Below are 22,595 nucleotides of genomic sequence, written 5' to 3' on the forward strand. Positions count from 1 at the left end.
TGACCAATACCCTCCAAAAACGCGGGGCCTTGAGTCTCTAATGAGCTTCCCGGTTGGCAACGCTTGGAGATGCCGTCACAACTCACTGTTGGGCTGTTCACACAAATGCTGTGTGAGTTCACTGGAAGGGGCCGGTTAAAAGCTCACGCCTGTTTTCCCTGGACTTCACCCCATGCACCTTTTTTCCCTGACTGTCCTTTGTGTTTTCTCACTGTGATAAATCGTAACTGTGAGTATAACCAGAGTCAATTCTTGTTATTCATGGTAGTTCTATAAAGTCATCATGAACGCTGACTTAGCAGATACTGAACCATTGTTCCTAAAGGACACGTATGTGTGCATGCTGTGTGGACATCAGAAAAGTACCCCCTCCCCCACGCTTTTTCGAAAGTTCGCATTATGCCCATCCACCTTTACGAAAGGCCTACAAGAGTACTCGTTTTCGCTAACCAAAAGAAATCCAAAGATTTTTCCCTTTTACAAAAAAAAAAAAAAAAAAAAAGCAAAAATAGCATTGAGCGTTCGTTTTGCAGAGAGCCATTACAGAGGCGGCCCGCACCGGATGTAGCGCATCCCCAGGCTCCTTCCCCAGGAAACAATTACACTCAGCATCCCAGCATTACACTGCCACACTCAGGAACCGTGCTCTGTGAACATCTGTGTTTTATCTGGATTCGCTCTGTGCATCCGTTAGCAAGATGTGTCCTAAGGTATCAGAAAAGCCTAAAGATTGTTATTTTTTGGGTCTGGGAAGGCTCAAAATTGTTTTCAGGTAAATTAATGATAACTGCTTCTTTGCTCTATGCCATTTCGGCTTATGGAAGATATCACAGGAATGCTCAAATTTTGGATAGTGAAGGGTACGTGTGTGTGTGTAAGAGAGAGAGAGAGAGAGAGCGAGAGAGAGAGATCTCACACAGATTGTATCTTAAATCCTAAAAACAACTCATCCTGGTAGATTCTATTTTCTTTAGTTTTCAAAAGAAAAACGAAGTTCACAAGTGTTCTGTGACTTGCCTGAGGCCACCCTCCCAACAGGGCTCAGAGTGGGGGTTCCAATCCCGTCCACCTGGCCCCAGAGCTGGAGTCTCCATGCTTTGGTTATCTCTGCGTAAGAGGGAAAATGAAAAGGCAGAGCATCGCCTGCTTTGACCTTGGCTGAGAAGGTAGCCATTGGATGCCTCAAAGTTCTCACCTCTTCACCCACGTCTGTGAGGACCTGCGAAAGCACCGTGAGCACGGATTTGAGGGTTATAAACAAATTTTAGTGAGCAGGCTCGTATATGCTGAGTCCTGTGAGTCCTTCCAGCACAACAGTGAAACCACAGTGGTCCTGGGGACCCCCGACGCAGCCTCCAAGGAGCACCCCAGGTTCCCCTTTCCTGCAAAAGCGCCAAGGAGCAGTAACGGTGTTATCACTGGGCTCAAGTGGTTGGACGGGGAGCTTCTAGCTTGACCTCTTTCCATCTGCGATTGCTTTGGCCTTTCCTCTCTTTGATCCCTCACTTTGGCTTGCTTTCCTGTCATCCGTTCTCCAGTTCAGCTGCTACGGTTGGCCTCACAGTCTCCCTCTTGGAAGTCAAGGAGGAGCTGTGGTAAAGCCTGGGGAGAGGAAGCCTGATGAATCACCCAGGCCAGCTACCCTAGGGCCTGAGGATAAATGCCCTTTCCCTTGACAACTGTTTCCACAGCTCTTCCTTTGGAAAATTCTTGCCACTCTCTCTCATTAGACGGCCTCTCAGACTGGCTTCGTGGCCAGAGTAGAGGCCAAGGGGTGGACCTAGAAGGAAGGGATAAAGGAGGCCCTAGACCAGATGGGCAAATAAAAGCTTGGGACCCAAAACGGATCCAACCCAGTTCATCATGAGAGTTAAAGGTAGTTGATAAACACCACTCATGTGTGTGTCTGGGTATCTTTTTTGCAGAGTCAGCAAATTCAAAGAATCTGGGTTTCCCCGCATGACCAAAGATTTCATCGACCATGCCTATGCAATGCAGCCTCGATAAGAACTCCCCAGCAATGAGGTTTGGGGAGCTTCTCGGCTGGTGATAGGATGTGCTAGGAGGGTGGTGTGCCCGGAGAAGGTATGAAAGCTCTGTGGGCACCCCCACCCCAAGACCTTGCCCTATGGGCCTCTTCCATTTGGCCTTCCTGATTTGTATCCTTTATAAAAAACTGGGACCGTAAGTATAGCCTTTTCCTGAGTTCTGGGAGTGCTTCTAGAAAACTACTGGATCCCAGAGGGGTGTTGTGGGAACCCTGTGTTTGCAGCCAGTGGGCCATAAAGACCTCAGGATACTCAGGACTGGAAGCTGGTATCCGAGGTGAGGGCAGTCATGAGACTAAGCCCCTAAACCTTCGGACTCTGACATCATCTCCAGGTAAATAGTGTCATAACTGAATTAAATTATCGGACACCCAGTTGATGTCAATTATTGTTAGAACAACACACTTGCTCTCACTAGGTCACTCACTCTTTCTCTCTCTCCCTCTGTCCTCCTGTTCCAGACCCCATTACTATAAACTAGCCCCTCCCTAGAGATGAGTAACAAATGCTCCGATAAAGAACTGATCTTACTTTCACTGAGTATTTAATACCCTAAGTGCATGGAAAAGAATCACCTTCTCTAATTGCCTTTCCTTTTGGAATATTCATCTATAAACACATCAGGGATAACTTGGGGGTATCACTCAAATCACAGAGGCCCTAGAAAACAACTTTCACAGACCATATTTAAAAACTTGTTTAATTGAAGCTTCCAGAACACTAGTTGTTTCAGCAAGACAATTTCTACAGATAGTGTGACCTCGTACACGATATAAAAGAGAGACTCTGAGCTCAAGACAGTAGAGTAAACATACATGCTGCCCCCTTTCTTCCCAAGAGCACAATGAAAGGCCAGTAAAAATATTTTTTGAAAGAATAAATCCATGGTGGCACTGAAAACACAGAGCGCTATCAGTGAATAAGTCATTTTAAAGGCTTTCTCCTAAAAAGAAGATAGTTGGGACTGTATTGATGAATCAGCCAAAACTGAGGGTGGGGGGTGGCGGGTGGCAGGCAACCTGAAATACATCATCAGAGCTACAGATAGGAGCTCTTTCTTCCTGCTAGAACCCTGGAGAGACTCCAAGCTCGGAGTGAGTCAATGGCTATTGGGAGCCAAAGAATGGCCTACAAAGAAGTGGCTGTCGGGCAGGAATCGGGGCATCTGAGGGGAGAATTGTCTACAGAAAAGCTGAGCCCGTTGGCTCTTAGCTTGTCCTGTGTAACCCACAGTCTGCAGTATTGGGTCCCAGCTGGAGCTCCCAGAACAGCTCTCTCTAGAGAGGAACGTTTGCCTGGGGAGTACCCACGGTGTTGGTGTCCCCCCTCTGCCCCCAAAGGTTAAAGTTCTCCTTACCTTAGTAATCTGGGGATAAAGGGTTACAGCAAAGGGTCCTGGTTCTCTTCTAGCTGACCGAGTACCCTACAGGGAACCCCGCCTACTGGTATACCCCGCCCATTTAAACACAGTGCATAGCTAATCCCCCCACTCAACAGAAGCGGGGTGTTTTTTTTTTTGGTAAATAAACCCACCTAAGTACAAAGAAAGCCTATGTTAGCTACCCATACTCGTTGACCTGGCCCTTAATTCGTTAATATGCCGTCAATAAGGAATTCCGTGCGATGGGTGCTGGTCTGCTGGGGTTGCCTCGATGAAGTACCAAGACCGGGTATCCCGAACAGCAGAAACTTAGTGTCTCACAGTTCTACAGGCTTTGGAAGTACAAGATCAAGGTGTTGACAGGGCTGATGTCTCCTGAGGCCTCTCTCCTTCGCTTGCAGGTGACCACCTTCTCCCTGAGTCTTCTTCACGTGGTGGTCCCTTCCTAGGTGTGTCTGCATCCTCATTTCCTCTTATCACAGAACATCGATCACAGGGGATGGGGACCCATCCTAATGACTTCATTTCGGCTCAAACACCTCTCCAAAGACCCGAGTTCCAATTACAGTCACATTCTCAGGCTCCGCGAGTTAGGACGTCAACATAGGGGTTTTGAGGGGACGCAATTCAGCCCATGACGGCGTGAAAGCCGAAGACGGAGGTCAATAAACCAAAACTCACTCGGAGGAAACAGGAGCAAAAGGAAAAAAATTTTCAGTTCTCACTGGTGTACCATTCGAAGGTGTCAAAGATTTTGCCACCTTAAAAACACACTTTTGTGGAAAAAAGGCAACGGTGGGCATTAAAGCGTATTGAGTGTTTCAAAAGTCTATTTCTCAAAAATTCGAAAGGAAAAAAAAAAACTCAACCAGAAGAGCTGAGCAACAGAATGGCTACTACAATTTTAACAGAAATCAGTAAAATATGCTAGTAAATCCGAATAAAATACTGACTGTAGGAAAAAAGAAGTGGGGGAGGGGGAGCGGCTTCTGTTGAAAACAGCTTGAAAGATGAGGACTTTGAAGGAAAGGGTAAGCATTCTCAACTTGATTTATTCCGAGATATTTATTTGCTTTAGACTTTCTTAGAAAAAATGTAAACTTAGGTATGCATGTGAAAAATATAAGGGTGGCTGCGGCCCAAGGTGGGTGGCCTAACTGAGCATCTCATTCTTGGGTGGCAGGTGGGGGACATTGGCTTTCCCATAAACGTGTCATTTCCCAGCTCCTGGCTTTACACGCAGGGCCCGCTTGCAGCCCCCCCTACAAGGCACAGGGCCCAGAGCCTCAATTCCCATCCGCACGCGCGGGGGTTTACACGCCGGTCCCCAAGGGACATATCTGGTTCAGCCACCTATGAGGCCACGGGACATCCATTCCTCTCACCGCCGGGGTAAGTGCCCTCATTTCTGACACCCAGGGGACCCCCTTGCTTGCTTTCAAGGTCAGCTAAGAAGTAGAAACCAATTTTAAAAAATGTTTCATCTAACGTTTCCGTGTGTTTGGAAGAGGAAGTGAGAGGGCTCCCCCATCAGCTCAGCCTGCCATTTTGACCCGGAAGTCTGTACTGTGAATAATAAAGCAGTTAACAACGGAAAACACTCTTACAGCATTTACTACGTGTGAGGCACTATTCTAAGAGCTTCACAAACAACGCTATAAAACAGGCACTGAAATCCCCATATTAGAGATGAGAAGGTCAGGAGAGGAGTAAGTAACTTGCTCAGGGTCACAGAGCTAATAAGTATCCGAGGCAGTTTGGCTCTTCACTGCTAAATACTATCCCCATGATCCTCATTTGTGCCATTCAGCCAGTACCTTCTGCAACCCCCCACCCCCGCATCACTCAACCAGACACATTGGTAGGATTACACTTCCCGGCACATGATTAGCTCTGACCAATGAGTTGCGAAAGAAGTTGACCAGTCAAGGGGCGCCTGGGGCGGCTCAGTCGGTGAAGCGTCCGACTTCGGCTCAGGTCATGATCTCACGGTCTGTGAGTTCGAGCCCCGCGTCGGGCTCCGGGCTGACAGCTCGGAGCCTGGAGCCTGCTTCGGATTCTGTGTCTCCCTCTCTCTCTCTGCCCCTCCCCTGCTCATGCTCTGTCTCTCTCTCTCTCTCTCAAAAATAAGTAAACATTAAAAATAGTAATAATAAAAAAATTTGACCAGTAACTTCTGGGCCAGAGCATTTAATTGTAGGAACAAGACCCTCGAGATCTCGATCTCCAACACACTGTCCCGAAATGTCTGAAATGGTGATGACTCCATCAGCCGGGGATCTCAATGAACTATGCCCACCAATGATCTACAATGGACAGGCACTGAAAGATAAAAAATATAATAAGCATTCTCTAGTTGAGGCTGCTTATGTTTGAGGATTATTGTTCATAAAAATTAAGTTTATTATGTTAACATGTAATAGCTTGTTTTCGTTTTTAAAAGAATTAATCAATGTTTTTTTTAAATGTCTCCTTTTAATTTCAAATGCAGTTAGTACTGACAGTTAATCCACATAAACAAAAGCTCTGAGAAACCGTCAAATTTTTAAGAATACAGGGGCACCTGGGTGGCTCAGTCGGTTGAGCGTCCGACTTTGGCTCAGGTCATGGTCTCGTAGTTCATGAGCTCGAGCCCCGCGTCGGGCTGTGTGCTGACAGCTCAGAGCCTGGAGCCTGCTTCAGATTCTATCTATCTATCTCTTTCTCTCTCTCTTTCTCCCCCTCCCCTGTTCATGCTCTGCCTCTGTCTCTCAAAAATAAATAAATGGTAAAAAAAAAAAAAAAAAAAAAAAAAAAAAAAAAGAATACAAAGGGGTCCTAGACCACAAAGTTGGACAATCGCTATACTAGGTAATGTCACCATAACCAAATGAAAGAAAGCCTAGGTAGTGATATTAATACCGATTAATAGGTCTAAAGGGCAAATGCATCAGAGATAAAGGCAGATATTTCCATAATGGTAAAAAGACACAACCACCAAAATAAAATAAAATAGCCCATAGTACATATATATGCCTAAAAGCCTCTCCTTGAAATATGTAAAATAAAAAACCGGCCAGGGGTGCCTGGGTGGCTCAGTCAGTTAAGTGTCTGACTTTTTCATTTCAGCTCAGGTCATGCTCTCACCCTCCCAGAGGAGATCGTGATGAGTGGAGAAGGACCAGTATGAGACAGGACATGATTCTCTGACCCCTCTGCAACTCAACGAGAAAATCAACAATTAAAAAAAAGATGGTTTAACAACACCTGGAAATTTAGAAACAAGGAGTTAAAAAGGAAAACTGACGGCAATTATAAAATCTAATGGGCTCAATGGAATTAAAAATACTGAACGGCAGTATCTGTGGCTGTAGGACTGCTATTTGCAGGAAGATGTACAAGCTTTTAGTAGATTTCCAAAGAAGAAATAGTATAAATTAGTCTGGAGCCGCAGCCCTGCTCAAAACTGCTGTGAACATAATCGTTTCCTGACTAGGACTGTTGATTGTGGCTAAAAGAAACCAGAGTCCCTCCCAGGAAAATATAAATTCTCTGTAATTTTCAGGGCTTACTAGGTGTTCACGCTGTGAACAGTCCTGGCTCCGGATCCTTGCACAACTTCATCCGGGTCCACGCACCTACGTTACTCACTCTTTCCCGGCCACAAAAGCCTTCTTGGACTTCCAGGGTTCTCTCCAGCCTCTGGGACCTCACATGGGATGTCCGGCCGCTCCCGGGATGCGGCAGCTGCCCGCAGCCAAGTCCGGCCCATCCCTGAGACCTCAGCCGCCACCTGGCCGTGGGGCTCTGTGTCATCCCGGCCACAGCGGCTGGCCTCTTCTCTGACAGCACTCACCATGATCAGAGAAGGTACCCTGATGTGGGTGAGTACTTGTTCAGTGTCTGTCTCCCCCACCCAGACAGTAAGCGCAGTAAAAAAAATAAAATAAAATAAAATAAAATAAAATAAAATAAAATAAAATAAAATAAAATAAAATACAAAAGAGGGGCGACCTGGTTTCTCAGTGCTGTTTTTCATGATACAAAGGCCCATGGTTGGAAAAACGAGCAAATGCCCCCACTGCACTATGCTGATTTCCTGTCCCCCAAAGCGGCCGAGTACTCTCGGTTTAGATGCGCGAACTACTATGAACACTGCAAAGGGCACAGACGCAGACTTATAGACCTGGCTCCCTTATTCTGAGCAAATTAAACAGACAGAATGACAGGAGTAAGTGGGAAGTTGGGCGATTCCCCATAACGGAGAGCACAAACCTGATGGATGGTCAGGGCACTGCCCAGTGGAGGTCGAAGGTCACCCCTACACGACCCCTGCCTGCCTCCCCCTCCGCCTGCTCTCCCTTCTCCTCTTCACCGGGCTCTCTGGACTCTGGGGACACTGGCCTTCTCGCACATTCGTTCCTCAACGTGCTGTGCTCCTCTGCACATAAGGAGCTTTGCATATGCTGTTCCCTCTGTTTGACATGTTCTTCCCTGTAAATCTCAGTACAGTGGTCGTTTCCTCAGGGAAGGCTTTCCTGGGCCCCCAACTGCATCAGGCTATTCTGGTTGCCCTCGTGCTAACCTGTAGGCTGCTTACCAGGGTCTCTAACTGGGGACCCGTGCGGTGATCTGTCTAATCTCAGCCTCCCGCACCAGAGCAGAAGCTCCATGAGGGCAGAAGCCGCGTCTTCAGCCATAGCTGGAGGCCCACACTGCAGCACAGACAGGAAGATGGCAGGCGGCTGGGGGTTGGGGGAGGGATGACCTCAGACTCCTTCCCACCCTCAGAATTTCTGAGATGGAACTAACTCACAAGCTTCTTTTCTTTTCTTCTTTCAACATTTATTCATTTTTTTTTTTTTTTTGAGAGACAGAGCATGAACGGGGGAGGGGCAGAGAGAGAGGGAGATGCAGAATCGGAAACAGGCTCCGGGCTCCGAGCTGTCAGCACTGAGCCCGACGCGGGGCTCGAACCCACGAACCGTGAGATCATGACCAGAGCTGAAGTTGGATGCTCAGCCAACTGAGTCACCCAGGTGCCCTAAAGTTTTTGGTTTTTTTTTTTTTATGAATGAAGTGCGGGCGTCAGAGTCCTGCTAATTAGCTGTGCTAATCCTAGCAGCTGGGCAGGTGTGCTGAATGAAATCCCAGTAAAGGAAACTTGAAGCCAGGTCGGCACAGCCATTTACAGAAAACTGTTCCTGCACCTGACGTTTACGTGTCTGCATTCCAAAGCCGGGGGCGCGGGGAGTGGGGAGGGGTGTGAGATTCCGTGTCGGTTCACAAAAGCCCGCTTGACGGGTGAAGGGCCTGATGCCACAGGGAAATGCTCACAGAGTCTGGACCCAGCTCTCCTGGGTCACAGCTCTGGGCGGTGGATCCGGCGTCCCACTGCTCACATGCCACCTGCCAAGCAGTGACAGGAACTCCCTGCACCTTGGGCCATTTTATATTTCCCTGGAAGGGGCGCCTGGGTGGCTCAGTCGGTGAAGCGTCCGACTTCGGCTCAGGTCATGATCTCAGTCTGTGGGTTCGAGCCCCGCGTCGGGCTCTGTGCTGACGGCTCGGAGCCTGGAGCCTGCTTCAGATTCTGTGTCTCCCTCTCTCTCTGTCCCTCCTCTGCTCGTGCTGTCTCTCTCTCAAAAACAAATAAGTGTTCAAAACAACAACAACAACATTTTATATTACCCTGAAAAAAAAAAAAAAGGTGGTTTCTGCCTGTCTTGCTTCCCTCCAAGCGGGGGCCGGGGGTGGGGGGGTGGGGAGCACCAGACAACATGGCTCCTACCACAGTCACGGCCTTCCAGGGTTACAGGCTCGCGCAGGGCTGGGAAGCATCCTTCCAGCTGGTCTCCTAACCCCACTGCTCGCCAGGAGGGCCGCATGGGCAGGGGGCACTTACTAAATCACAGAGTGCTGTACTCGGTCGAGGTGGAAAACCAGGTAAGTACTCTGTAGCCCTGGAACACAAAGACTCTTCTTACGGCGGTGTTTCCCAAACGTCAGCTTTTCAAGTGCCACCTTTAGAATTCTTTGCCGTGTTCGTATTTCATCCACACCATATACGCTCAATGTTTTCCTTTGTATCAACTCACTATTATGCTTTTGTAATAATATATTATTACATAAATATTACGCTTATTATGGTACATATTATGCTTATTTTTCTGCTTATACAGTTTAATTGAATAAGGAAACTTTATATTGCTGTGAAATCACAGGTTTCGAATGTTAGCCGTTTTTATTTCTGTCACACGTTGAACTATGCAACTATTAAGATGTAAAGTGTTTCTCCACATATTTTCTAAAACCACCTTGCCTAATAACACACTTTGGGAAATCCTCATCCTGAATACCCCACCAAAAATTCTGTCACCGAACTGTCCACGCATTCCATTAATACAAAACTAAATTCTATTATCAAAGTGCTAAATAATCGGTGTGGGAAGCTTCCGGTAGAGATCGCCTGGGGCACTGGCAATGCAAACTTCCTTCTGTGAAGGCTGCCTTGAAGAATTTCTTCAAGAAGAGGAGCTACAAACACCTGGAAGGCTCAAAATATCAAAACGCATTTTTTAGCATAAGGGTGGTTAACCAGAATTTACTGACAACTGATTAAATAAAAACCACCACTAATTCTTATATTAGCTGCCTGTTGCTGCGCTAACAAATTATCACAAACTTAGGGGCTTAAAACGACATACATTCAAATTTCACATCCATGTGAATTCCCAGTACGTACGAAACTAAATTTGATTTTCTCCTGCAAAACTGTCTCATGCCAATTCGATTTCCAGTCCAGGTGGAAGGATCTTGAAGGACAGATGAAAATTCTTCCTCCCCAACAGTATACACCACGTTTTCCAGCAGTCGATAGACATCTATGCATGTTCTTGAATAAAGCGTGATCTAAGACCCAGAAAAGAAACCACTCCCACCACCAACTCATTCCTTTACAGTCCTGGAGATCAGAAGTCCAAAGTCAGTTTCACTGGACCGAAGTTATTGTCCCTCCAGGGGCTGCAGGGAAGAATTCATTTCCTGGCCTTTCCCAGCTTTTAGAGCTAGGTTTCCTGTATCCCTTGGCTTATACCCTCTTCCTCCATCTTCAAAGCCAGTAGAATAACATCTTTTCAGTCACTACCTTACCGTCTTCTTTCTCATATCTCTCTCTGCCTCCCTTTTATAAAGGACACTTGTGATATTTAGGACCCAACCACATAATCCAGGCTGATCTTCCTGCCTCAATACCCTTAATTCCTTAACAAATTAGCAAAGCCCCCCCTGCCATTCCAGGGATCAGGATGTGCATATTTTGGGGGGGGCACTCTCCAGCCTACCACATTACCTTCCTAGACTTTCAACGTGAAAATTCAGTTGAGGGGTTCTAAAGACCTTTGCGATGGCAAGTCCCGCCTTTGTGTGTCTTTCAATGACATTAGTCATACTATTAGTCTAGCTCTTTGAAAGGACACACCAGTCTCATCAACCTCAGTATTGACACCATGAAGGCAGTTTCCCTCCTTTGTCACTTTGGTTTCTTTTAGAAAACAAGGAAGTGCTCAGAGATTAACAGAGAAGCATCAGAAGGATTGGGCCGAATTTGGGATATCTGAACATCAAAAAGAATGCTGAGGACTGGCACATATTAGCAGAAACTGGTGTATCGGCCTGCTTCTGGTGCCCTTTCTGCCATCAGAACTGTGCCTCCACGGTTCTTCTCCTTGGTGCTGACTTTAAGGCTTGGCCAATGCCAAAATCAGGTCTCAAAAACACCTACGTTGATCGAGTCAATCTCGTTCATTTGCTTGTGTTAGTGCTCTTTTCAAAAGGCCCTGTCCTCTTGAGCATGAACTTTAAGGAGCTGCTTGGTAAGCCAGTGCCATGACTTCCCTTCTGGAACAGCATCTGGGTAGTCAGACATGAGCCCTTTGTGGCCAGCTATCCGTACATCTCCGCTTGAACTAAAGGGCACTAAACTCTGTAGTTCCCTAAGTGATCTCATTGGCTCGGTTCCCCACCCTACTCACCTGCCACCCCTACCTTCACCTGCTCCCCACCCCCACATCCAGGGTGTGGTTAGGTTCTCCCCTCCTTCCCCCCCCCCCCATACCGGGACTTTCACTTAACCCCTAATCCTTTTCCTCATTAGGCCTAGTCATCGGCCCACAAACAGGGAAGTTACTGGTGTTGGTCTGGCCCTTTTTAACTCTACGTGAGAAGATTGGAACCTGAATTCCTAAACTGACGATAATTCAGCCCGTCGGCTTTGCGGGTTATGTTCTAAGTACAACGTATTTTGTTAAGAAGGTCTTGACAGTTGATTCCAAAATGGCCTGGCTGGCCTATTGTTTTTCTCATCTAATGAAAACCCAAAAGAATAATCCAGCAGGTCAGTAAATCAAATAGAGATATTTACAACAAAAGTGGTATCCTGCTCCAGGGTCCCCGACGCCTCGTTACGCGCTCAGATCACCATAAAAATCCAGATGGGGCTGCCACCCTGTTCTCAATACCTACAGATATAATGGCCTCTCCGATTTGGACAAAGGAGAGAAAGGCTGATTGTAGTCTTGGCAGGGACAGAATTTTTTATCCTCAGAGAGTCTCTCCGTTCCTACGAAGGAAAATGGCTGACTCTGCCCTATTTCTGAGGAGTGAATGTGCACATTAGAAAACCACCAGCATAACAGCAATCTCTCTGGGAGGCCGCCACAGAGAAAACCCAGCTGATTTTGGCAACTAAGTGGAAAAATGCCTCGTGTTTATCTACATACGCACGTGTGTGTCCGGGTCCGGAATGGAGATGAGGAGTGGGAGGTACGGAGGAAGAAGGGAGGACGATGCGGGTAAAACGTGGGCTCAGAAGGAAGAGCCTCCGGCCGGGCCAAGGACGGTCCCCGCGTGTCTGTGTGACTCCGAATGCACGTCTGTGCGCGTGCGCGATTTGCATCTACAGAGCGAGCACAGAGGAGACCGCACGAAAGGAGAGCGCTGAGTCCGTTCTCTCAGGACGTTTGCTGGGGGCGCTGGCTCTCACGCTTTGCAAGGACACTGAGACCATCCGGGGAGCCTTAAAGACGCTGGCCCTGGCCCCACCCCCGGAGATTCTTGTCGAACTGGTATAGAGTACTGTGGTGAGCAGAACAATGGCCCCTGGACGGCGTCTACTATTCCAGTCCCCGGAACCTATGAACATATCACCACGCACGGCCAAGGGGCATTCAGGTGGCTAATCAACTGCTCTTAAAGAGGGGGAATCATCCCAGATTACCTGGGTGGGCCACACAGAATCACAAAGGTCCTTAAAGGCAGGAGAAGGAGACAGAAGTTAGAGGTCAGAATGACGTGATGTTAGACAGACTCGATCCGCTATTGTCGGCTTTGAAGATGGAGGAAGGGACCGCGAGCCAAGGAATGGAGGAAGCCTCTAGAAGCCAGAAAAGGCAAAGAAATGAATTCATCCTTGGAGCCTCCAGAAAGGAATGCAGCTCTGTGGACGCCTCGCCTTTTCAGCCCAGGGAGGTGCGGGCCAGACCTCTGACCTCCGGAACTGTTAAGATGGCAGGTGTGCATTGTTTCTAAGCCACTAAGTTTATGGGAATTTGTTACGGCAACAAGAGAAAACGAACACTGGCGTGGCCTGGGCTTTGGGGGTTTGGGGGGCGGTTAACGGCTCCCCAGGTGATTCTAACAGGCAGCAAAGTATAAGAACCACGGGACTGCAGGGAAGACAAGGACGAGCCGCCAGGATTGCTTATGCCACAGAGACGCCTGGTGATCGCGCCTGGGAGGTGAGCAAGTTCCCCACCCCCCTCCGCCAAGGAATTCACCACCAGTTCGCAGCCACCTGCCCAGAGATGACCACACGTGGCGGACGGAGCCACATCACAGCATGGGCGTGCTTCACCATTTTGGTGGCTAGAATCCTTCCTAGTCTGACCCCCTGAACAGGCCCTGTTTCCTGTAGATAAAGAACAGTTATCCCTGTGAACAGATTTTCTCTTAGAGCTTGCTTTCTTACCGACGCTCTTTCGGGAAAGGAACCGGCCGATGACTGAATTATATGCAAATATATAATCGAGCACATTCACGTTAGCGCCATCGGGATAAGGACTCAAATGTCTTCCGCTCTGCGTTTGAACTATTTTTTTTCATTTTTTTTTTTAACGTTTATGTGCTTATTTTTTCAGAGCGAGCGCAGGTGTGCATGCACGCGTGAGTGGGGGAGGGGCAGAGAGCGAGAGGGAGGGAGGGAATCCCAAGGAGGCGCCGCTCTGCTTTGTCAGCGCAGAGCCCGATGTGGGGCTCGAGTCCACGAACCGTGAGATCGTGACCCGAGCCGAGATCAAGAGTCAGACGTAACCGACTGAGCCACCAGGCGTCCCGCGTGTTTGAACTGTTTACAAACCACTACTGGGATGATAAATTTAGAGGATCTGTCCCTTTGCTTTAGCAACCTACTTATTTACGACAGATGATAGCCGGATGGACTTTATGATAAATGCAACAGCACTACGGGAAGAAATTAGCTCGTTCTCAGTGGCCATGGAGAAAAAAGCTTGCTGCGTGGTTCTGACAGGCACAGCCCTGCCTTCGGGGCAAGGATTCGTCCGTTCCCAGGCTGCCGCGCTCGCGGGTGCGTGGGCAGTTCCTTGAACCCCACGCCATCACCAGCCTCCATGACACTATCACCAAAGCTAAAGCCTTAGAACCTTCCACCCTTCTCTCCCTACGTCGTCTTCCTCAGAGAGGAAGGGCAGGGTAGTAGAAAAGGCAGTCACGAGCATCGGGTGGCCCGTGCTGGAACTTCGGTGCTGTCACTTCCAAGTGACGTGACGTTAGGAGGCCCGTCAGCCACTCCGAGCTCCGTCTCTAGCCAACGGGGTTAACGCTGCCTCTGCGATGCTGCGTACGGATCCAATGCAATGACAGTGATGAACAAGCTACACGCACAGGAGGGGCTCTTGCTACATGCCGGCTGCACGGACACCCCACCGTCGCTATGCTTTCACACCTCACCTCCATGCACAAGCTTCTGACGTCCCTCCTCTGTGGCCCCGTGCTGTCACTGAGCCCCGGGAGCACGCCTCCATGGGCCCACTTGACCTTTCCACTCGTATGACTGCGCTCAGGGTCTCCACTCACAAACCAGTGGCCCTCCCGCCCCCGACCGTCCACCACAGTACAGGTGTCACCGGTCAGTCACCTGCATCCGCCCTCCTCCCCACCCTCCCCACCTCCACCGAGGCTCTCCGTCAGGCCCCGCCCCTCACGCCACACGCCCGCCCCCAGCACAGGAGCCTGGCAGGTGGGCCCCCCCGCAAAGCTCGGTTTCTCCCCGGCCATCCTGCGGTGTGGGAACCAGTCTGGCTCCACCAGATCTGTCACCTCGAGTCCAGAACGGAGATCTTCAAGGACTTCTCTGCCCTGCAGCCCTGTACTGCTGATGAGGGAGGGGCCAGCTCCACCGGGGATGTGGACCACGCGGGGCCCCCGCGGCCCGGTGAGCCTCACATCACGCCCAGCGCTCTGAGCCATTTATCACGTCACCACATAAAGGACACGCGCCTGGAAGCCTTGCATGGCTCGGAATACGACGAATTTTTTTTTTAATGTTTTTTTTTTTTAGTTTTTGAGAGAGAGAGACAGAGCATGAGCGGGGGAGGGGCAGAGAGAGAGAGACAGACAGACAGACAGACTCTGAAGCAGGCTCCAGGCTCCGAGCTGTCAGCACAGAGCCCAACGCGGGGCTTAAACTCACAGACCACGAGATCATGACCTGAGCCGAAGTTGGACGCTCAACCGACTGAGCCACCCAGGCACCCCCAAGAATACGACGGATTTTTTAAAGCAGTGACAAGGGACTGGCAATTTCTTATCAAATTTCTTCGCGTGGTTTAGTTAACCACTATCTGAATCTACCACAAACCACCCTCAACAGCGTCCAACTGTAATAATCTGTCGACATTAAACTACTTTACGTGTTTTGTAGTACCAAAATCATTTAAAGAACATTAGAGCCTTGAGTATTTATACTAAACGCAAACACGGTTGACCCCAGACGTGTTCTTACCATTTTGTTCATCTAGTTCATTCCCAATCTCCTTTCCCATCTGTTTCTGGCGACTTATGATAGAGGACAGGGCATCGAGGCCTGCATCCTGTTCTGAAAGAAAAAGCAAAACAGGCCACTAAAAACCAAAGGAAAACAATTTGAAGTCCATACCTAGGCATGTAGTGCAATTCAATATACAGTAAAAGCAATATAAGGAAAAGAAACAAAAAAACAGTTAATATTATTGAGAGAAAATAAAGAAAACAAACTATTAAATACTTATTTCATACGTTAAGCTAAAATGATTTCTTTTTTTATTTTAATTCTTTTTAAGTTTATTTATTTTTGAAGGAGAGAGAGAGAGAGAGACAGAGAGTGAGTAGGGGAGGGGCAGAGAGAGAGGGAGACACAGAATCCGAAGCAGGCTTCAGGCTCCGAGCTGTCAGCACAGAGCCCGACGCGGGGCTCGAACCCACAAAGCACGAGATCATGACCTGAGCCGAAGTCGGACACTCAACTGACTGAGCCACCCAGGCGCCCCTAAAGCGATTTCCGGATAAATTTTAAAATTAAATTTTAAGATTGCAAATGAAATAACAGAAGTTTTGACTACATCAACATTTAAACTTTCTGATGCTTAATACACAAAGAGCATTTACAGCTTAGTTAAGACAATTTTCCCATTTTGTAAATGGGCAAAGGATACAGACATGAATTTCACAAAAGAATAAAAACGGAAAAATAAATAAAAGCTTTGACATCACTACTTCTTTTAAAAAAATTCCAATAAAAGTAATAACGAGTTTTGTTTTGTTTTGTTTTGTTTGGATTATCGGATATGCAAGGATTTAAAGGCATGCCGATGCCCAGGGTTCACCAGTGTGTGACGGAGAAGCTCCTATGTACTATCATGGGAGTACAGGTGACATACCTTTCTGGAGAGCAGATTGGGCCTGTCTTTTCATCGATCAATTCCATGTGTAGGAATGTGAGAAAACATTCAGCTAGTATGCAGTGAAGTACATACAAGGATATTCCTGGACACATTTCCTGTGCTGGTTATCAGTTTTATTGCCTCTGAACCCCAACCTCACCCTTTTTGACTGTGCAGCGAAAATACACCTGGGGTCCTTTAAGTAGCTTTTCCTTTGCCAGCTTTGTCAATAGACAGGACTGCGGAGACACCACGGGAGGACAACGTTCGGCTTCCTGGCTCCAGCTACTCTGTGCCACGAGCCCGTGCACAGCAACACCAGGAGACCGGCAACTTCTTACGACACACCCCCACCTTGGGCCGTTTCATAACAGAATACCGCCGGCTCAACACTGCCATGAGGACAGTATTCCCTGGCGCCCCAGAGGGCAGATTTCCGGCAAGTTCCACCAGCTCAGCACCGCAGCGACCCCCACACCTCAGTCCCGGGGGTGTGGGGTGCTTCCTAGGACACTCGATTTCAGTCCGAGAGTTTGTGATTGCACCTTACGCCTGCTATTTCTGTCTCCTTGCTGCTTGCTACCAATCCCTCATTACCCTGATCCCCTTTGGTTAATAAAATATTCAGCTTTCCCTGTTCAAATTTCTTTTTCCTGATTGGATCCAGACTGATACGTTTCTAATAGCGAAACCCTGGAAACTACTGAATGCCCAGACATGGGGATTTGTTTAAAAACATACAGTATATTCATAAGGAAAACACTAATAGCTACTAAAAATGATATTATGCAGGAATATTTTGATGTTAAAAGAAGTTCATGATATGTCAGTAAGTAAAAAAAAAAAAAAGCAGGATGCTAAACGATATAGAGTAAAATAGCAAAATATATAGCAAAACGATGCAGAGCAAAATAGTAAAAAAAATGGTTTGTGTTAAACGTAAAGATGTATTACTTTTCTAGATTCTGAAATTTTAAAGATAAAAGAATTCGAGTCACCCTAGATATTGTCTTTAAAATGTGATGTTGTTTCTTTGTTTTCTTTTGTTTTTTAACTAGGCAATTTCAGCCATCTCTTTGAGCTTTTTTACTTTGCTCTCGGGTGCCTTGGGAAGAACATTCTGGGGCTGAGCCTCATGGCTTTCTACCCTAGCAATATGCCAGATGAGGGCAACGTGCCATGTGCGGCCTGACTTGCTGATGGGGATTTTTCAACGACTGCTTCACAGAGAAGCGTGATCTACAAAAGCGGGAATCACGAAGGTCTTTTCTCACCCAAGATCAGATTGACATTTACTTATTTTTTTTCCTAGTCTTTTCAGGGAATTAAGCCATGACACTTAACTTGTTAATTCATCTGGAATTTATTTGAACTAATGGTGTGAGGTAAGGACCCCTTAGTAACATTTTTTGACACTATGTATGTTTTTAACTATACAAATGACCTGCCATCTCCAGGGATTGTTCCAAGGGACCATTTTATAGCAAAAATCACTTTACGATGAGGTCCTTTTGGTCTTAAGTAACAACCTTTTGGATGGCCTCCAAGTTAAATCTATCATCAGCCTAGCGCCACTATAGGATGACCAATGTTATGGTAAGATTCCAAATGCATCCCAAGAATAATCTATATGAAGGACCAAGGGTCAAGTGTCAGCCTGGATTAAAAGGGAAAACAACTAAAGAGAGGAAAGGAGATTCCTCCACGGTTCCAATTAGGAAAAGAATCATTAAAGTCCTGAAGTCTCTTTATCTAGTAGAGACACGGATTGTGAATGAAAAAACCTATTCCTCCCTCTTTTCTTTCAACCTTCACCCACCGTCTGACTTCACTGCAGAAAGGTTATCTCGCTAACACAAAACAGAACGAGGGCTAAAAATTCTGTGCCACTCGGATCATTTGTGCAAGAACTTAGCACCTCCTCACTATGTTAGAGTGCTGTCCATACTCCCAAGACACAGAAGGTCCAGGTAATGGAGATGGTTGTGTATGTGTCACTGACCATCCTGATGACCCGAGCCATCTCCGGGCTTACCACAGCATTTCTAAGGGGATGTGGCACAGTTACCCGAGAGACAACGAGCCAAGATAAAATGCTGCTGCTCATCTTATACAATCAAGACCCACGCAATGATGCAGAGGCGTGCAAACCTACGCTAACGTCACGCTCATAGCTCATTACCGTAATCTGCCCCCCATCACATAGCCCAAGTCACCCTGATACCATGATCATTTGCAACATGCCACACTCTCCCAATCATCTGTCAGCATTACAATGGTGTGAATTTTTAAAAATGAAGGAGCACCGGGCTACATATGATAACGGCCCCCTGAAGATGTCTTCATCCCAATCCCTGGAACCTGAAAATACGTGACCTTACATGGCTAAAGTAACTCTGCAGATGTGAATAAGGCTAAGGAATTTGAGATGGGAGAATGTTCTGGATTATCCAGGTGGGCTCAATGTAATCGTGAGTCCTTAAAAACAGAGAATCTTTCCCAGCTGCGCTCAGAGGGAGCTGTGAAGAAGGGTCGGAGGGTTGCAAAGTGTAGGCTTTGAACACCAAGGAAGGGGACTGTCAGCCAAGGGACATGGGTGGCCTCTAGAAGCCAGAAAAGGTGAGGGAATGAATTCTTCCCTGGAGCCCCCAGAAAGCAAGCAGCCCAGCCAATGCCTTCATCTTGCCCAGTAAGATCTGTTCTGAACTCCTGACCTTTAGAACCATAAACTGACAAATTGGTACACCGAGTCACGAAGTCTGTGCAAATTTATTGCAGTGGCAACAGAAAACTAATACACTCATTGTTTTGAAAATCCCTCTGGAATAATTAGGTGTTTGGATGCTTCCTATCTTTAGACATTCTGAAAAACCATCCTCTAACGGAACATCTTGTAATTGTGGGAGGGCTATCTGGTGGCTGTAGGTCGGAGAGGGACAATCAGCATGATGAATTCTTGCCAAAAATAACAAACCCGATTCTGATCAAGCCCGCTGAACCTAACTACCAATTTACAGAAAATATGTGGGGCAGAGGAGGACGTTAAACAATATATGGGGTTACAAATAGCAGGTCTAGATACTGGGAAAGTCCAGGGCGAATGACCCTACTTCTCCAGCAAAGAAATTGCACGGGGAGGAAGAGAGAGCTGGCAAAAGTACCTATCTATTAAAGAAACTTAACAGACACATCAATTAGTTGCAATGTCCATACGTATATTCAGATCCTGAATTGAACGATCTAAAAAACAAAAAAAAAAACCACACCCACACACAAAACCATCATGGGACAATCCGGGAGGTCTGAACATTGGATATCTGATTATATTAAGGAATTACAATGAACTTATTAAGGGTGATAGTAGCATTGCAGTTACATTCTTAAAAAACCGGTCCTTATCTTCTGCAAGCATACTTTAGGGATATGTTCCAGAATATCCACGGTTGAAATGATACGATGTCTAGGATTTGCTTCAAAAACAATTCATGTGATGGGGTGCCTTGTGCTCTGTCTCTCTCTGTCTCTCAAAAATGACTAAACATTCAAAAAAACATAAAATTTAAAGAATTAAAAGAAAAATCCAGGTGACGGGCAGGAGAGGGAGGAGGGTAGACATATAGATGAAACGAGATTGGTTATGCATTGTTAACTACTGAAGCAATTGATGGGCAGAATGGGATCATTGTCTTACTCTCTCTACTTACATAGTTTTGCAATCGTCCACGGTGAAAAGTTACCGATACTTTAACAAGAAAATAAAACAGAGGGATATTCCTAGGAGCTGCAATCTCAGGCCCCCCGCCTGAGCGCGTGACAAGGGCCCAAGGGCTGGGGCTATGTCTTCTTTATCCTGTACTTTTGCCCCAGTTCTGAGCCCAACTGGTGGCACAGAGCATACTTAATAAATATGCTTAAAGCAAGGAACGACACAGAGGGCCCACTAGGCTTGCGCAAGGAGGCGCTAGTCTCTACTGGACATGCGCAAAGGCTTGCGGACAATACGAGGTAGTCCTCTTGAGTTTAGGTAGTAGGAAAGGTAGCTGATGTTGGGTTGTCCAGGGCCCAGAGAGAGGCACTGGGGATTCCACATTTGATGCAAGGAGGTACTGTCCCTGGATAAGGGGAAGTAAGGGACAGACGGGGATAGGGGATACGCTGCAGAAAGTTAATTACTACATTGGGAAAACTCCCAGAGCAAGTCCTAAGAGTAGATGTTTGTTCGTTTGTTTTCAGTTTATTTATTTACTTGTTTATTTATTTTTAATGTTTATTTATTTTTGAAAGAGAGAGAGAGCATGTGAGCAGGGGAGAGGCAGAGAAGAGGGGAGACACAGAATCCGAAGCAGGCTCCAGGCTCCCAGCTGTCAGCACAGAGCCTGACGTGGGGCTTGAGCCCACGAACTGTGAGATCGTGACCTGAGCCGAAGTTGGACGCTCAACCGACTGAGCCACCCGGGGGCCGCTATTTATTTATTTTGAGAGAGAGCAAGTAGGGTAGCGGCAGAGAGAGAGAGAGAGAGAGAGAGAGAGAGAATCCCAAGCAGGCTCCGCACTGTCAGCGCAGAGCCCAACGCAGGGCTGGAACTCAGGAACCGTGAGATCACGACCTGGGCCTAGGTCAAGAGTCAGACGCTCAACCGACTGAGCCACCAAGGCGCCCCAAAGAGTAGATATTTTTGGTTTTGTTGAAGCCGTGGTTGCAAGGGTTCAAAGATCAGCTACCAAGGTTTGCCAGTCCGGCTAGCCACGTTCCCCACTGCTATTTCACATGACGATACCAAGAGACCTAAGAACACAGACGTCCAGAAGGAGTGCACAACTCTCCTGCTAGAATCTAGAAAGAACATCTACAGAACAAAGGTAAGAAGACACGGGATGAAGAAACCCGCACAACGAGAGCCCCTGAGTAAAGTAGAACGAGCTTTCACACCTCCTCAAGGTCTGCCACGTGACTCAGAGACAAGGGTCTCAGCTAGCCGAGAGGTCGCCTTCCTTTGTTTCATCTCACGGGTTTTCGAGGCGATTTGGTTATTGTCGGCCCCTCACCCATCTTCTGCCTACCATCTATTTGTGCCTTAAATTACTGCTTATGCAGCACAGAAGCCAAGCCTGGCTAACCGGTTGTAATGAGGCCTCGGATCTAGGTTAGGAAAGGAAAGCATTCATTGCTTGAGTCTCAGTTCTACCGATAAACTGTTATTGTGGGATGCGTTTCAAAGTGTTTCTAAGGGTCGACAAAAGTACAGAAAGGCTAACGGATTCCGCGGGCGGAAGGAAGTTAGAAATGACCCTTCATGGTCCCTTATTTCTATCTGGTGCAGGACCTGGCAAGGAAGCAAAACCATGGCAACCTCAGCGCATCCCCAAGATTCTTCGGGCAGAGAAAAGGCGAAGCAGGGTTTTATGTAAAGATCGCTTTCAGTCTTTGTGCTTCTCCTTGTAAAACCGCTTGCTAGGAAAGCAAAGAGGAAGACAGCATTTCCCAAACCCCAAGGTAAGGGTAGGAGATGTCTCCTCGACTCTTTCTGCCCGACCCGTCCCTACCCCTCCAACATACCCCAAAGGCCAGCGGGCTTCCAAAGGGCGGGCATCTCAGTAAGGGTGTTCTCCACTTCAGGGACCAACACAAAACCCTGCAGGTAGCATCCTCTCCCGCCCGACCTCCCACCATCTCTGCACGTGGCACCTTCCCAGTGACAGGGGACACTTCTCCTGGCTGGAAGCAGCTTTTCTCGGCAAAGAAGCAACAATGCCGGAAAACCCATTCCTGTTGGCTTGCAAGACACCCCTTTCAGGGACCGTCAATCCCGAAGGATAAAGCACTCCGAATGAATGGCCCTGCTGCGCGCAAGGCCACACCGCCCTGCACCGTTCATTTTGCTTCCAAACATGATAGTGGGTGAAGTACAGGGAATTAAAGGCATCGGGAGGCTCAGAGTTCCTTTTGCTAGATAAACTCACTGTGGAAAGGGAGTTCAAGACGGAAGGAGACTTCTGCTTCTGGCCGAGAGGGGCTGACAGGGACCTGATTTACTTCTGGCCTGAAACAACTGGGGGGAAAAAAAAGAAAAAAAAAAAAAAAAAAAAAAAAAAAACAAACACCAAACCACAGGCAAAATACACAAAACAACAGTTTCAGGAGAGACACAGCCATCAGGGAATGAAGGACAGTGATCCCTGAGGGACGAAGCA

General features: G+C 47.4%; 1 protein-coding gene across 5 annotated transcripts in view; it reads right to left on the reverse strand.

Moving 5' to 3' along the window:
- STX8 (syntaxin 8) overlaps positions 1 to 22,595 on the reverse strand; it is a 253,572-nt gene that overhangs the window by 172,159 nt on the left and 58,818 nt on the right. For all 5 annotated transcript variants that reach the window (XM_019817162.3, XM_011288848.4, XM_019817163.3 and 2 more), the window contains exon 6: positions 15,488 to 15,580. In XM_019817162.3, coding sequence (XP_019672721.1) covers positions 15,488 to 15,580 — 93 coding nt within the window. The remainder of the gene's footprint in view (positions 1 to 15,487; positions 15,581 to 22,595) is intronic.

Source organism: Felis catus, chromosome E1, assembly GCF_018350175.1.
Source record: "Felis catus isolate Fca126 chromosome E1, F.catus_Fca126_mat1.0, whole genome shotgun sequence".
Classification (NCBI taxonomy): domain Eukaryota; kingdom Metazoa; phylum Chordata; class Mammalia; order Carnivora; family Felidae; genus Felis; species Felis catus.